We start from the raw sequence: 15,625 nt of genomic DNA on the forward strand, positions 1-15,625 counted from the left end.
CGCAACAACATAGAAGACATGAGCAGACTTAGTGTATGGGGCGGCCCATCGGCGAGCGTATTACCCATCGGCAATGAAAAGGTGTTCAGCTCCATTTGGCATTCGAGAAGAAAGGCGCATTTCACAAGGAAGACGATACGGAGCTGCGCAGCAGATTTCAAGGTGCTCACTTCTGTTACAAGTAATTATAATAACATTGTAATCCTCGATACTCCAGAATCACGAGTCCTGCTTCTCGATTCTTCCAGTATGTTCCTTCTCATCACTAATACTCATTCAATTTAACAAACAAGTCGGTTTCTGAATTTTATTTTTCTTGGAACAGATAATGTGCATAGCATCCTTCACAAGGGAACCAAATGGACTGGTGCATATTGGGTATGCCGTTGCTTCTTCTTCTGTCTCTTTTTTCAACTGCCTTCTTATTACCATCTGTATAGTGTCCTCATAGTTGTCGGATTCTCGGATTATTGAAATCAAAATGCATCGTTAGTGAGCATTCAACAATTCTGAGTTATGAAAATTGGTATCTGTCTGAGAGGTGTTAAATGATATTTGCCGGTAGTAATAACAAATCTCAGTTTCGTGTCCAAATGGCGTCAAACGGTGCGCAACATAAATTCAGGACATGACATGATGAAGACGAAAATTTAGTCAATCCAGCACGAGCAGGCAGATACACGCGGAATTGTACTTTCTGTTGTATGGTTTTGGGTTATTGATCCTGAGAGTTAACTGTACTATGCATATGTAGTGCATTGAGTCTCCTAATGTGGTACATTTTCTTCTGTTTGATTACCAGGATGAGTTTGCTAGCTTGCCGGCCGTTGTTCCAAAGGGCCCTCTCGCAATCTTTGGCTTGGTAAATTTAGGTTATTTTAAGGTTTTTTGACAAATTATCACTGATAAAATTAGTTTTTTAACAAATTCAACTTTGAAATCTTACTGTCTCTTTATGGGGATTAAACTGAGGTGCTGCTACTTCCTGCTAATTTTCAGGGGGGCGCAACTGCTGCACATTTGATGCTTGAACTGTGGCCTTCTTTGCTGCTTGTTGGATGGGAGATAGATGAAATTGTAGTAACCTCTCATTGTCATTTCTTAGCTTTTCTCCTTTCAAGAGCATATTTGTATTTTGATATTTCTCATGCAATCTTTCTCTGGTATATCTTGGACCTTGATGCATCACAATAAATAAAGGAAAATATAAATCTAGAGGAGTTATATAGTATGATGCTAGCTTCTGTTTCTTTTGTTCCAACAAGAGTAATGAGTTGTTCCAACTAATCCAAAAAGGAAAGAAACAGTACTGAGTCATTCCACAACTTTCCAGAGTCTTAAAATTAGTATTATACTGTATTATTTTATTGAGGAAGCACCTCTGTTGCATCGGTTATTTTATTGTCAAAACCATGTGAAACAGAGGGATGGTGGTTTGAAGCCTGACTTCTTGCTATTTTATTGAATAAGTGCCCTTTCCTTTACATTAAGATGCGTGCTACAGAGCCACTAGAAAGAAAATCCCTTTACAGTGCAAAACTTACGGAAAACAGTCAATCTACTGGGTATATATGGACATAGACATACTACTCCAATCCAAAAGAGTAGAATGATGTTGAAGTTTAGGCAGTTACAGGAATTCTAAACGTTGTTAGGTAGGGAGATCTCCTTTTCTTTTCTCTTTTTTTGAAAAAAAACTATGAGCATACTCTTTACAACAAGCTTAGCCAATGAAACTTATTCAACCTCCTTGTTGCAAGTCAATAAAAGGCACTGCATAGGGTCTGTGACTTGGCAACTGGCTAATTATGATTCAACATAGATAGTATTTTAAAGGCAATTGATGAACATCAAATGAAGGAACACTAAAGGCCTTAGCTTCTGCGAAATTAATATTTCCAAAACGAAAATAGGAAGCATAAAATTCCTTGTAAGAATATAGGCAGGATTAAGAGAAACATAGCTATGATTATTGAAATTCAAAATGTTAACAAGTCTAAAGTACCTTTCCAGCAGATTCAATAAATGATTCAATTGAACTGGCCTCTAATGTATTCAGGAATTGAGCTTTCACAAAATCATAATGCGCATGTGAGCATAATAGAAATTCCTTTTGGGTTCTCATCCATTTTTGGCAGCCCTTGGCTTTTCTACAGGTACTTGATGCAAATCAGTTTTTGATTGTTTCGTATGTTTCCAGTGCTTGCTATGAAAGGAATTGATCTTGTTCTCTAACTTATGTGGAAGTTATGTAGTGATCTTAAGTGACTGAAAGTTGCATGAATTCCGGAGTTGATTATCACATAAATGGCATAGACCTTTAGTGATATGTGTTATGCATCTCTGAGGAGGATATTATACTTAGATCCGCCTCTAATTTAGAAAGAAATATATGTGTGATGCGTTTAAAACCTCAAGTAAAGCTTATCGTGCATTGTTACCCTATTCAAGATAGAGTCCATGGTCGATAATATACATGCTTTATTGATTTAGTGCCTTCCATAAAGAGCCTCTAAGCGAGTTGAGCACCAAGCCTATTTGCACCTACTTTGAGGACTTAAGCTCTCCTCAAGCAAGCCTTCAGCAAATTTCATTGCAGCTTTCATGTATTATGTGATTTTGGGTTCTTGGTTGAGCTAGGCTACTAACATGTGCTAATGCAGAAAACATACCTATGCCAAAAGAAATTGCACAAGTTATAAAAACTCTATAGGTCGTGGAAGGAAAGAAGAAGAGACAAAACTATTATTGAAATTTGTTGGTTAACGACACACTAGAGAAACCTTTATATAGGAATTTTTAGTAACATGAAAAAAGAGAGCTTTCTAATTTGTGGGAATACTAATTATTATAATATTGTCATTTCAAGTAGTTTACTTTATATTCTCAATGATTCTCTGGACTTAAAACATCCCTTAAACTCGAGATGGTGAAGCAACTTGAGTTCACAAATCTTAAAGCTAAGAAATATTCAAAACAGAAGTGTAAACAATCATCCAAATAGTACCATTAGAATAATGGACAATCACCAGAAAGAAAAATGGTGCTGGAATTCTTTCCTTTAAAAGTCACTAATAATTGCAAATAATAGAAGTGGTTCTTGCAGTATGATAGAAAAGAATCAATTCTGTCATTGAATAATGGTGTTGTGACATACAATCTCCTTGATGTCATTGAACTAGCTTGAATTGGTGCTCAAGTAACAACTGGAAAAGTTTTCAGAAAACAGTGATAGGAAATCTTTTCAGAATAGTGACCATAATAAGTGGTGTGGTCAGAATATTTACCAGAAAGAGGTGCAGTGCTGTTGGAAGTTTGAAGGGCCACCTGAAAGAAGCTCTGACTGCTGGAATAGCCACCATAACACAATATTCTCAATGATTCTCTTTACTCTCAATAAATACATGATCATTTAGAATATTTTACACAGTGATGATATTTTCAGTTCGGAATTTTGTGTTTTGGGTATTGATCCAATAACATGGAGTTCAAGTAGTTAATAATGTCAAAAAAGGGATTTAATAATGTCATCTGGCACATAAAACTAAATTATTCAAGTCATTGTCCAATTCAACATAATTGATTTGTGAAAATGAGTTGGCTTTTCTCATTATTCCAGTTGATTGCAAAAGCAAGAGAATATCTTGGGCTCTCTGATCTGGAGAAGCATACTCAAGGTGGAGGTGTGTTGGAGGTTCATATTGGAGATGTATTTTCTTCATCTGTTACTATTCCTGGAGGTTATGCTGGTATATCACGGCCTTATTTCAGACATGTAATCCTTAGTCGACCTATTAATTGCTTTATGATGGAAGGGAAGTTCTTATCCTCCAGCAAATGTTTGTTCTTGCAGCTGGTTCTGCAGCTGAAGCATTTCAAATAACTTCCCTGATTTATCATAATTTTTAACATTTTTTGCCATGCATCCGAAGTGAGCATTCAGAAACTTCGGTATGACTTCTATCCGATGTTTACTTATATTCTTCTAAATAATAATTTCAGGTATAATAGTTGATTTGTTTTCTGATGGAAAGGTTTTGCCACAACTGGAAGAGGTATGCTCAAGTGCACAATTTTGATAGTCATGCATTTGTTGTGATTCTATTTTTACAATACAATGCTTATCTATCTTTTCATCAAACTATGTAGTTGATAATAGTATCTCTCTTCTGAATAATTACATGTGGATTTTCTTTTTGGCTAATAATAGAGTTGATGGTTGAATCAACCCATTTAGGCACCCGATTGAGAATGTGTTAGCTTCTGGATAAGTACTTTTTTGTAGTTATTTAGAGAAGTACTTTAAGAAATTATAGTAGCATCTCATCGTACAATTATTTCGCAAAGTACTTTGTGTTTAATATACAGAATTAACCCTTACGAAAATTTCTTTGATTTGCCCGGTATAGTCAAGATGTTTAGAAGCTGGTCGGGATATTACTGATATAAAAAATGAAAATCGATTTGATTTGACAGTAAAAAAAAATGTCAAATAGTACCTAAATATTGACCAACAGAAAAAAAAAACTTTATCTTATTATTTTTCAAAAAAGAAAGAAATTGATGAACAGAAGTTTCATCAGCTCCAAGTTTGAGCATCTTCTCTACTCATTTGTTGAAGGCTTTACCACAGCAAAAACGCTTCCAACATTTACCAAACACTGACTAGACGAAGTTTCGTTTTCATGCTAAAAGCACTACTTTGTCAAATGCACTCACAATGATATCTAGATTGATTGTGACTCGCAGATCTACTCTCATTTTTATCGATAAAGTAGATTTATTATTCACCAGAAAACCAAGTATTAAGGTAGTGCCACTCTCATTTCTCCTTTGCATGTCTTGTTGATTCATTATGTTCACCCTTGTGAATTTAGTGTTGTCAAAAAGGTTTCTGATTTACTCAATTGAGAACTTTTTACATTCAGTAAATGCAGGTTTAATCTCTAGTAATATCAACTTTAAAGCTGAATGGCCTCAATTTCTTTAGATATCAATATACGTAACATGGATTCAAGTCTAGTTCACTCTGCCTTACCTATTCATCTGACATTGGGATATATGTTAATTTTTTTGACACAGCTTTCCACAGTACTCTTCAGTTTTAACACGTATATGTAATGATTTCTTTCTCTGCTCTCTCTTATCTCATTTTGTGTTTTGATGTTGTGATGTACAAGGTGAATGTGTTCTTATGTTAATATTTCACTAGATAGATTCTTAAAATAACAGTTAAAGGTATGAAGCTTTGGCAGATTGGTTAAAGATGTTACAGTTATCATTCAAAGTTTACAATAACCTTTATTTTTTTGGCAACAAATGTGAAATTAAATGGAAGGAGTACTTTTGATCTACCTAGAAATTGTGAGATTCCCCAATTTGGTACTTCTTGAATAATATATGTGGGAAGATTGTTCCGAAATAGTGATGTACTTTGCTGTCTGGTTCCTTGGTGGTAGATTTCCAGGATCTAATGCATTTGTTTTGTCTTTCCTTAACAGGTTAGAACTTGGTTGGAGATGAATAATATGTTGATGCCCAATGGTCGTCTCATGGTGAATTGTGGTGCTGCTACCAAAGAATTGTCTGATACTTCTGAAATGATGCAACCAGATATTCCCAAAAGGGATGACCCTTTGGAACTAAACGCAACTATCAATGCATTATGCAAGGCATTTCCTGAGCAAGTAGGGTACTTGAATTCCATTTACCTTCTTTGCTTAGTAAAAGCAGTACAAAATTTTTATGGCCCTTTTGGATCCCAAACTGCCTTTTTTGTCTTTCTTCGTTCCAAAAGGTTACCGAGGGTTGGGAACCTATGAAACTGATACTTTAAGCCAGTGAAGTAAAGGAGGCTTTCAAAAAGTAATCTCAGCCATATGTAATTTAAAAGTGCCTTTATCAAGATATGCAAATTTGATGGAGAAATACTGTTAAGTAATTATGACATGCTCAGTATCCTATTTATTTTACAGTTTACACAGTGACTTGGCGTAGAAATTGAAACGGTGGTTTGCTTGAATGAAATTGGTTGTGGTAGAAGAAAGTTAAGTGAGTTTGCAAAAATAGTATGGTATATATACTTGTGTGCGTGTTGGACCTCAATAGGTTTGGACCAACTGTTACCATCGTCTGCACACCATATAGACCAAAAACCCATGTATCTTTGTGACCCAACAGTTCCAATAAAATTTACAATGATTTCTTGAAACATCTGTATAGTTTTCAAAAGTTGTGCCCTTGTTTTAGAAGGAATTCTTGACATTTCAAGTTGATCAAGGTATATGGGGGCAATGTAATGGTGTACCCTGTAAATGTGTGCTAAATTTTCTTGATATGTGCAATTGCATGGTGTGTATTGCTAGGAAAAGGCAGGACTTAAGTTACTGATAGTCTGCTCTACCTTGGCAAGAAACCTTCCAGAGAGTTCCACTGACATCATATCTTCATGTCATAAAATAAATTTCTTTATTTGCTATGAGCGCAATAAGAATACTTGTGTCTTTTGGATGTCGCTCTGCATTTTGCTGGCTTTACCTGCGATGACTAAAAAGTTTATTATCTGAAATGGCAGGTAAGCTGGAAAAAGCTGCCAAAGAGCGCAGGAGAAAATTATCTTGCACTGACAGGACCATTACCAGATTTGGATATTTGGTCTGCTCATCTCCCGGATCTATTAAGCTCAAGTGTCAAAGAATGGAGAAGTTGCACGCCTTCCCCTTCGTGAATGTGACATTGGGACTTGGTTAAGATGTAAATTTCCACATGCCAAACCATGCAGAAAAGGTAATTTGTGCCAATAAAAAATGTCCTTTGCAGATCCCTGTCTTCCTGTTGAGGAGTTCTTCCTTTCTAGGTCTTAACTTTCGCGTACGTGATTTTTTTATCAGAAGGAAAACAGGGGGATGCAGCCTTTATAGATTGACCCACAGGCAACCATCAGGCACGCCCTAGTCACCCTTTATCCATCTGACAGTGGCCTGTTTCTATCTTGATTTGCAGTAATTTCCAATCACTTCAGCTCTCCCTGTTGCATATTAAACGTGATGAATGTCACTGAGAGTCTGAACTCTGCTTTAAGTTAGGATACTACTTTGAGTTGTTACTATGTCATCACTCATCACCAATCGTGGAAAATCGTGATGATTTGGAACAAACCGGGCATGCTGTATTAATTGAACCCAACTTCAGGTTAGATAATTTATTTATTTATTTCAGCAATGATGATAATGTATGCTGAAATGTAGTTGTTGAAGCATGTGATTATCTCATCTAAATGTTTAAGTTATTAGAAAATTATATGTTTGCTATGACTTCGTGATTTTGGAGAAGAGAAAGTAACCTACAGAATTAGTTGCAAGGACTAAGGAGGATAGAAGGATTTAAGCGGTTCTGGTGCGACGATATTTAATAAACATCGGATGCTTGAACATTTTGTGACTAGATATACAAGTAGAAAGCTTCTTATTATCGTCACACATAATTTTAAGGTAGCATAAGTTCACACAGAGCAAATCATAAAAAGAAAAAAAAGGTCACAGACCACAACCAAATTTCTGCCTCTTCTTCTAAGTCATCCACACAAAGTGAATGAGAAGAAAGAGTGTCTATATGCAAATGTAAATTGTTTTCGATGGTGAGACTGAAAGTCACAGTTTCCTTAGTCCTCCACCTTTATTTTCAAGCACACAATAGTATTATAAGTTGGAACAACACCCTTCCTTCAGCAGACTAGCGGCGGAAGCTCCTAACCTGGCTTGGTGTCTCAGTAGTGTCATCTCCACGAAGTTTAACGAGCGTATAAACAGCTGCCCCTGCAATAGCCCCCAGAGTTGGAGCCACTAGATAAATCCACAATGACTTGTAATTTCCTGCTGCAACGGCCGGCCCCAAAGTTCGTACTGGATTCATGGAAGCACCACTTGACGGCCTGCTTATTCCACCAACACGTCAAAAAAACTACAAAAAAGAAATACTGGATTTGCTTGGGCAAAAACTAAAGTTCTAAGCCTAGCTGAGAATTCATGTCACAGTACTAGGCATGAATATATCATAATTGGAAGAGGAGTATTAATTTGGCTCTCTATCGGTTGGTTCTCTGCAACATTATTTGTAGAATAAGTGAAGTAAGTTTCTTCCCTAATGCAAGCTGCTGATATATGGTAATGCCCGAAGGATTTGTTTAGGTTAGTAGAGATACATTTTTGTAACCTGTATACTTGCGTGTTGAGATATTTTACTTACCCAGCAACTAGAATATTGAGCATAACTGTAGCTCCAACTGCTATGCCAGCCAACTCTCCCACCTGTTGAAAGAATTAGTAAATACTAGTAGTATGTATTTATTGGACGTGAAGAATCTATAAGGTATAAGTTGGTCTATACCGCTCTGGTGTCAGTTGCAACAGCAGTGACAACGAAAAGGAGATTGAATGTGATGAGGAATTCAAGAGCAAATGCCTGGCCAGTGTTTACTGAAGGGACAGTAACACCGCCAGACATGAACGGATGAAAGACACCTTTGAGTGCAAAAGAAGCACAAATGGATGCTGAAACCTGTGCTGCAACATAGGCTGGCACTTGAACCCATGGAAAGTGACGAAGTGCTGCAAATGCAATTGTGAGGGACGGATTCAGATGAGCTCCAGAAATATGGCCCGTTGACAGAATCACAATCATAACAGCCAGCCCTGAGCAAGCTGCATTCCCAATTAGAGATTCAGCTCCGTTGTACTTTTGGTTCACAATTGGCCCGGCTGTTGCAGCAAATATAAGGATAAATGTTCCCACGAATTCAGCTCCCAACTGTATCCATCACACACACATATGTTTTACATTTTAGGGTATGATAAAGTAGTTCTAACAACGAAGGTCAGAATTACTTGCAAGTTGAACTACTAACTAAAACAGTCATCAGCATTAGTTTGATATTTATTGGCACCACAATAACGTGCTATATTTTTGAAATTTTCCATTTTCATGAGAAGAATCTTGCATGTTCTCTATATCAAAGGAAAAAAAAAAGGACAAATGAAAGCCATGTTTTAGAAGAATGTGTTGTAAATCAAATTACTTCGCCCAAGAATTAAAGTAAATTGGGTATGCAAGAAATACTAATGAGTTTATATGTTCAATGGGTTGGTTCTCCGGGGTCAAATTAAATACCAGTTTATTTAAAAGGGCAAAAAATTAAATTTTTGAATCTTGAGGTCCTAAATTAAAAATATGTTAAATGTATCAAAATGTCTTTTAATTTTATGATCTTATACTTGTAGTATGGTCATTTGAAAAGTTGGAACTAAAGATATGTTAATTATATCAAAATGTTCTTTAATTTTATGATTTTAAGCATATCAATGCACTTACGTGGAAAGTTGAAATAAAGAAATTGCATAAAAGTAAAAATGTCAAATAGAGTACTTTTTAAGATGGACCAAAAAAAATATAATATCAAACTAATTAAAATAAAAGGAGTAGCATTTATAGGCAAAATAAGCTTTCTCATCTAATTAATTACTCTTTTGACTTATAACAGTGGTATCAAAACAGTTTGATAGTTGACCCAAGAGGAGTGCCTCATTGATTGAAAAGAAAAATATGAATGAAATTATTCGCTAATTGGGCCCTCTTGTGATGTAATTGTAATGGTTTAAGTAGCCATATTATGTACCTAACCCCCAACTTGATCAATAGATAGTACTCTAAAAAATATTTCTTCCCTAAAAAAAATGACCTCTTTTTTTTTTTTTTGTCAAAGCCACATTTAACATCATAAAATTGAAAAATCCTCTTTGTTTTTTTAAACTACATATCAAATTAAACTAATCATTATTTTTGAAACGGACACAGTGAAAAAATGCAGACATGAATGATTGATCTTAAAAAGAAATGTAGTACTCGCTTTGGTCCAATTTATGTGACTTACTTTTTTTTTAGTCGATCTAAAAAGGAATGATACATTTCTATATTAAGTAATAATTTAACTATAAAATATCTATTTTACACTTAATGAAATCATTTATAGCTACACAAATTTATATCATTCATTTTGAATTACAAGTTTTAAAAGTCTTCTTTTTTTTCTTAAGCTCCGTACCAAATCAAACTACCTCACCTCACGTAAAATGGGACGGAGGGAGTAAGTACTAAGTAGTAGTAGTGTACCTTTCTGGTGAGAGAGACATTTGGTGCGGGAAAGTCGACGAGACAGGTATGAGGAGCTCCCCATGTTGGAGCATCCAAAGGCAAGCATTTGCATCGGGGCATTGACTTCCGATCATAAGAACCCATTGAGTCCACTCGTAACGACGGGAATAACGGTGTTGGCGTCCCCGGCGTTGCCGGCGCCGATATCCCATTTTCTAATTCCGCCATCCTGATCAATAAATTTAACTTTTTTTTTTTTTTTTTTTTTTTTAAGAAAAAAATGAACTAGATTGCTTTCAATGGAGATAGATATTACATATTTTTTTTAGCTTTTATAAATGTTTGGCTACACGATATTCAGTGTTACAGCCAGATCGATAGATTGATCCAAATAGATAATCAGAATATAGCAACTGAAAGAAAAAAACTTTTTTTTTTGTTTTTTTTGGGGGAAAGGAGAAGATTGAAGAAATAGATGAAGGTTGAGTTACATGATTTAGAGGTTTTTTATAAGTGTGTAACTAAGGAATAGAAGAAATGAATATATCCAGCTTAATTATGCACTTATGAGATGGTGGCCATGGATCTGAACTAAGCCACAGTACATAACAAAAACCAGCTAAAAGAGCAAAAGAAGCAGAATAAGTAAACTCAGATTGCTTAATGAAATTGAAGAGTATGAAGAAGAAACACAAATGATTTTGGGTATTTCATATGTAATAATTAGTATTATATACACATACTTCTTAGCTATAATAATAATTAAAGTAAGTAAAAGGAGGCCGACAACCAAGAGAGGGAGAAAGAGAGGGAGAGAGAGAAAAGTCAATGGCCACAATGCTAAACTGACAGCCAATACTTTCTTCAAATGAAACTGTCATGAATTCACCAACAACAGATTGTGTGTAGTGTGTAGTGATTAGTACTCATTCATTCTTAATCAGAAGTTTTGAATTTGGATTCGGATTCCTATGAATATGATGTCGTCTTTGTAGTAGCGCTTTATCCTCTGATTGTGGAACTTTCTGTTATGAATCTGAATTTAGTCGCGTTTCAGTGTAAATATCAAATATAAATATCGAACATCGAGCAGTAAGTAAAATAAAAAACTGTCACGAATTCATCGGTGCCTGTGACGCACGAAGGCTTGTATTTGAGCAATTCCACCTTGTACCAATAATGCATTAAATTATTTGTGAAAGCCAAGTTGAACCCAACCCTGTAGAGAGAGGAAACTAAAATTATAATAATAATGCTAGGCAGAGTCAAGCTCAAGGTATGTATAACTATACAAAGAACTTGGAGCTATTATATGCCTTGCTTTTTTATATATATATAGTATTATAGTTATACGTTGCTGACTTACAAGCACCTTCAATGCAGCAACTCGTCTTATTTGACGAACATAGGTGGTGGTTTAGTGATGAGATTGTTTTATTTAATCAAAGATTTTAGATTCGAGCATTTAGTATGAAGAAAATTCTATTGAAAGTGTCACCACCGAATGAACTCTGCAATGTACAATTTAAATTTAGTTAGAATTCCAATATAGACTCCAAACTTTACGTGGAAACCAAAAAAACAAACTCATCTCATTTGCTTTCTTCTTATAATTTCAACCTCATCATTCCAATTGTCTTTGCCAAAATAACACTAATTCCTTATTTATTAACATCAAGTATGGATTTTCATATTTGAAAGTATTTCTTTTTTATTCTACTCGTAATGAATTGACTTTTGATCATGTGAATTTTATCATTATTTTAAGACAAATTTTATAATTGTACAAACGTTATGATTGAAATGGTAAGTATTATAAGTCATACAACTTTTGCTTTCTTTTTAAAATTTCATGCCAAATCAAACTATATCATGTCAATTGAATTATGGGATTGGAACTTCTTTTCAATTTTAGTAATAAGTTATTAAAATCTAATTTGTTTCTCGTTAAATATATATATATATATATATATATATATATATATATATATATATATATAAAATCTAGAATACCTAGGATATTGGGGAAACGTACTAGAGTTATTTTATCAGTCCAATAATTAACTAAGGAGTATTTTAAATAAATAAGTTTTTCTCCCAATAACTTTTAAAACAGTTGGAGAATTGTTTGATTAACAATCAATAATTGATAGAAACATAAATAATGACAAATTTGCAATATCGCATCGATCTAAAGGAGAGTGGATAGATGAGTATAGTAGGCTTCTCTTTTCGATTAATCATAGAGTAAAATATATATATATATATATATGGTATATTACCAAACCAATAATTATCCACTATTTCAATGCTATCGGTCTCTTTTGTTCCGGTTCTTTTCTGGCCATAGATATTTTTAAATATTTAGGGAAAAAATTGGTATATAGTGTCTGTCAATACAATTTATAATTATTTTTTAGAACATTTCAAATTTTTAAATACTAAGAAAAAAATTAATAATTGGGTCAAATTTCATTATTTGAGAACTTTTAAAAAATTTAAAATTTATTCAAACTTTTATATTTTATAAAACTATCCCGCCATTTATTAATTAAGTATGCATTGATATTTATAATGTGTTTGTTGTTATTTGACTTTCAAATATGTAATGGTATTATTCCATAGAACTTATTAAAAGTAATGTCAATATAAAAATTGGAAATTGTTCATAAGCATGTTGGAGCTTAATTATAATCTATAAATTTAATTTTTATCACAGAACATGTTCATAATAAAAAGATAATACAAACTTATAAATATTTTTTAATAGAACTTATGAGTATAAATTATATTTCACTAAAGGGACAAATATATTTTTCAAAATCTATTACCAAACACTAGTTTGCCACAGTATAGGAAGGGTTTGAAGTGGATTTTGGTATTTATATGTATGCATATGAAAATTATGTTTTTTTTTAATATAACAAAGAAACCCGCATTCGTTATTCTTTGGGTGTGCACAGTATAAAAATCTCGCTCCTATGTAATAGCTCACAAATCATACATGAAAGGTAATTTGTACCAGGCAAACTTGGTGCGACGAGCTGTTCTTGCTACAATAGTATATATGATTCAATTTGTATATGCTTCTCATTACTGTATAATGCGACCCCAAATATTTATTTTAATTTTGAATAAGTTAAACAATCATATTTTTTGCAGCTTAAATAATTGTAAAAAGTACTCCCTTCGCTTCCAAGAAGGCATACTCCATCCATTTTAATATATTCTTGTAATATAGTCCATTCATTTAAAAAAAAAACGATATTTCACATAATTAAAAAGACATTATTAATGTTCTTTCAAGCTTTATCCTTATTTATAAAGAGAGTTTCACATAATAAAAAAACTATTAAAAAACTGGAAATTACATCGTATTCAAGATATTTATTAATTATTCCTTATATCCAATAATAATTGTCCACTATTGACTTGACACATTCCTTAAGAAACAATAAATAATAGGGGTAATATTACTATATTATCCTTTGACTTTATTAAATTTAATGCTTTGAAAACGTATCAGGTGATAAATAATATTTAACAACAAGAGTAAAATAGACACAAAAGGTAAATTATCTCTTGATTTTCTAAATTAGACAGGTATTGTTGGACAACTATTTTTAATATAGTGGATAACTATTGTTGGACGGAGGGGTAAGAAAAAGTAAATAAAATACTACTCCTCTGTCCCAATTTATGTGACTTACTTTCCTTTTTAGTTAATCTAAAAAAGAATGACACATTTCTATATTAAGTAATAATTTAACTATAAAATGTCTATTTTACCCTTAATGAAATGATTTACAGTCACACAAATTTCTATCATTCATTTTAGACCACACGTTTTAAAAGTCTTTCTTTCTTTCTTAAACTCTGTGCCAAGTCAAACTACTCACATAAAATAGGACAAAGGGAGTACTAATTAATGAGTAATTTTGTTGAAATGGAGGGAGGATATATTATGACTTTGTCATTCGTCATGAAGCTAGCGTGGGTTAGGAGCAATGATTTTAACTTTTTAGGATCCCAATATATATAGTGATATGTTTAAGAACTCAAATTAAAACTAATTTCTCCATATATATGAGTAGCTTGTCAATCACAAAGGTTAAGCTCCACGGAGCACTGTTTAATTAGTATTTAGTAGAGTACTTTACATGATTCTCCTACACTAAACTCTTAACACAGAATACTTGGCCGACATTAATTAAGCCATGTACATCCATCTGCTAATTAAAGGTGTAATACCATAATTTATTATTATGGTATTTGTATACGGTATTAAGCAAAGTTCTCCCCATGTGCACTTCCTCTACCGCACATGAACTTTTATAGAAAATAAATAGTTTTTTCCTTCTCTTATAATCATTATGGTTATTTTGTGTAACCTTGTTCATATTATAAAACAAACATAAAACTTTCCCTTGTAATTTTTGAGAGTTAAATACCAATTTTACCCATTAATTAAATATTCTATCTTTCTTCTCCAAGACGAGAAGTGTTGGGTAGTGCCAATATTCTGCTTATAGCAAGGTCCACTAAGGGCTAGGGTGGTCCGTGTCAGAGTTATGATTGAATATGACGCTTGTATGGTAGACTTAGTTAAGAAATAAAGTTGTGCATTTGCTATGAGGGATGGTTTTTGGCATGATGGTAGCGTTTGATCCTAACAAGTGGTATCAAAGTCAAGGTCGTGAGTTTGATTAGGTGTTGAGAGGGGGATTGTTGGATAGTGCCAACATCCTACCTATGGCAAGGCCCACGAGGGGTATAGGGTGGTTCGAGTTGGAATCATGATCAAACATGACACTTGCTTAGTGAACTTAGTTAAGAAATAAAGTCTTAGGTTTCGATTCCCAAGAGTAACATTTTGCGTCAAGAAATAAAGTTGTACGCTCGATTCCCAAAAGCAACATTTTGCATGAGGCAGGTGTTGGGAGGAGGATTGTTGGAGAGTGTCAACATCTTGCATATGACAAGGCCCCCGAGAGGCTAGAGTGCTCAGAGTCGGAGTCATGATCAAACATGACGTTTACTTAATAAACTTAGTTAAGAAATAAAGTTACCTGCGAAAGAGAAAAATTGATTGTTAATGACTAAAAGGAAGAAGAAAATTGTGGAAGGATTAAAGAAGAAGAATGATTGCATAAGGGCCTAAGGAGAGATGGTGACTTTTGTGAGTGGGCGGTTGACTATCTAGTGGAAATCGGTGGTTCTAATTAAAAGGAAAAGAATAGAGGAAACAAACAAACAAACACACACTCTACTCTAGTTCATTTATCTGATTTCATGCAAAATGTGATTTGGTCTCTACATTAGAATCCGACTAAATTTAGATTCGCGCCGAAAAGTCCTACATTAAGAGTAAAGCGCGTCCTAACAAAGAAAACCCCGTAACCAGGGAAACTCGAACCTCAAACCTCTAATTAAAGATGAAGGAGTACTTACCAGTCCACCATAATTCTTGTTGGTCATC

The 15,625-nt window shown here is 33.9% G+C and overlaps 2 protein-coding genes across 3 annotated transcripts in view; one reads left to right on the top strand and one right to left on the bottom strand.

The window, feature by feature from the left end:
- Positions 1–7,122, top strand: LOC125814564 (uncharacterized). Of its 2 annotated transcripts, XR_007442126.1 has the most exons (9): positions 19–247; positions 326–378; positions 803–862; positions 1,000–1,077; positions 3,620–3,749; positions 4,003–4,055; positions 5,502–5,687; positions 6,575–6,786; positions 7,003–7,122. XR_007442126.1 is itself a non-coding variant. In XM_049494027.1 (8 exons), exons 1-8 carry the CDS (start codon positions 19–21, stop codon positions 6,725–6,727), a joined length of 942 nt encoding a protein of 313 aa, XP_049349984.1. In that variant the 5' UTR covers positions 1–18; the 3' UTR covers positions 6,728–6,786. The 2 variants fall into 2 exon arrangements, 1 of the variants encoding a protein (XP_049349984.1); XM_049494027.1 differs by lacking the exon at positions 7,003–7,122 and having other exon boundaries at positions 1–247.
- Positions 7,123–7,498: 376 nt separating this feature from the next.
- LOC125814566 (probable aquaporin NIP5-1) overlaps positions 7,499–15,625 on the bottom strand; it is a 125,551-nt gene continuing 117,424 nt past the window's right edge. Inside the window, exons 2-5 of the mRNA XM_049494029.1 lie at positions 10,165–10,375; positions 8,386–8,805; positions 8,245–8,306; positions 7,499–7,930 (exon numbers count right to left, since the gene is read on the bottom strand). Of these exons, the coding sequence (XP_049349986.1) occupies positions 7,732–7,930; positions 8,245–8,306; positions 8,386–8,805; positions 10,165–10,374 (891 nt within the window). The 5' untranslated portion in view covers position 10,375 and the 3' untranslated portion in view covers positions 7,499–7,731. The remainder of the gene's footprint in view (positions 7,931–8,244; positions 8,307–8,385; positions 8,806–10,164; positions 10,376–15,625) is intronic.

Source organism: Solanum verrucosum, unplaced genomic scaffold (assembly GCF_900185275.1).
Source record: "Solanum verrucosum unplaced genomic scaffold, falcon-dt-bn FXZP01000268.1, whole genome shotgun sequence".
Lineage (NCBI taxonomy): Eukaryota > Viridiplantae > Streptophyta > Magnoliopsida > Solanales > Solanaceae > Solanum > Solanum verrucosum.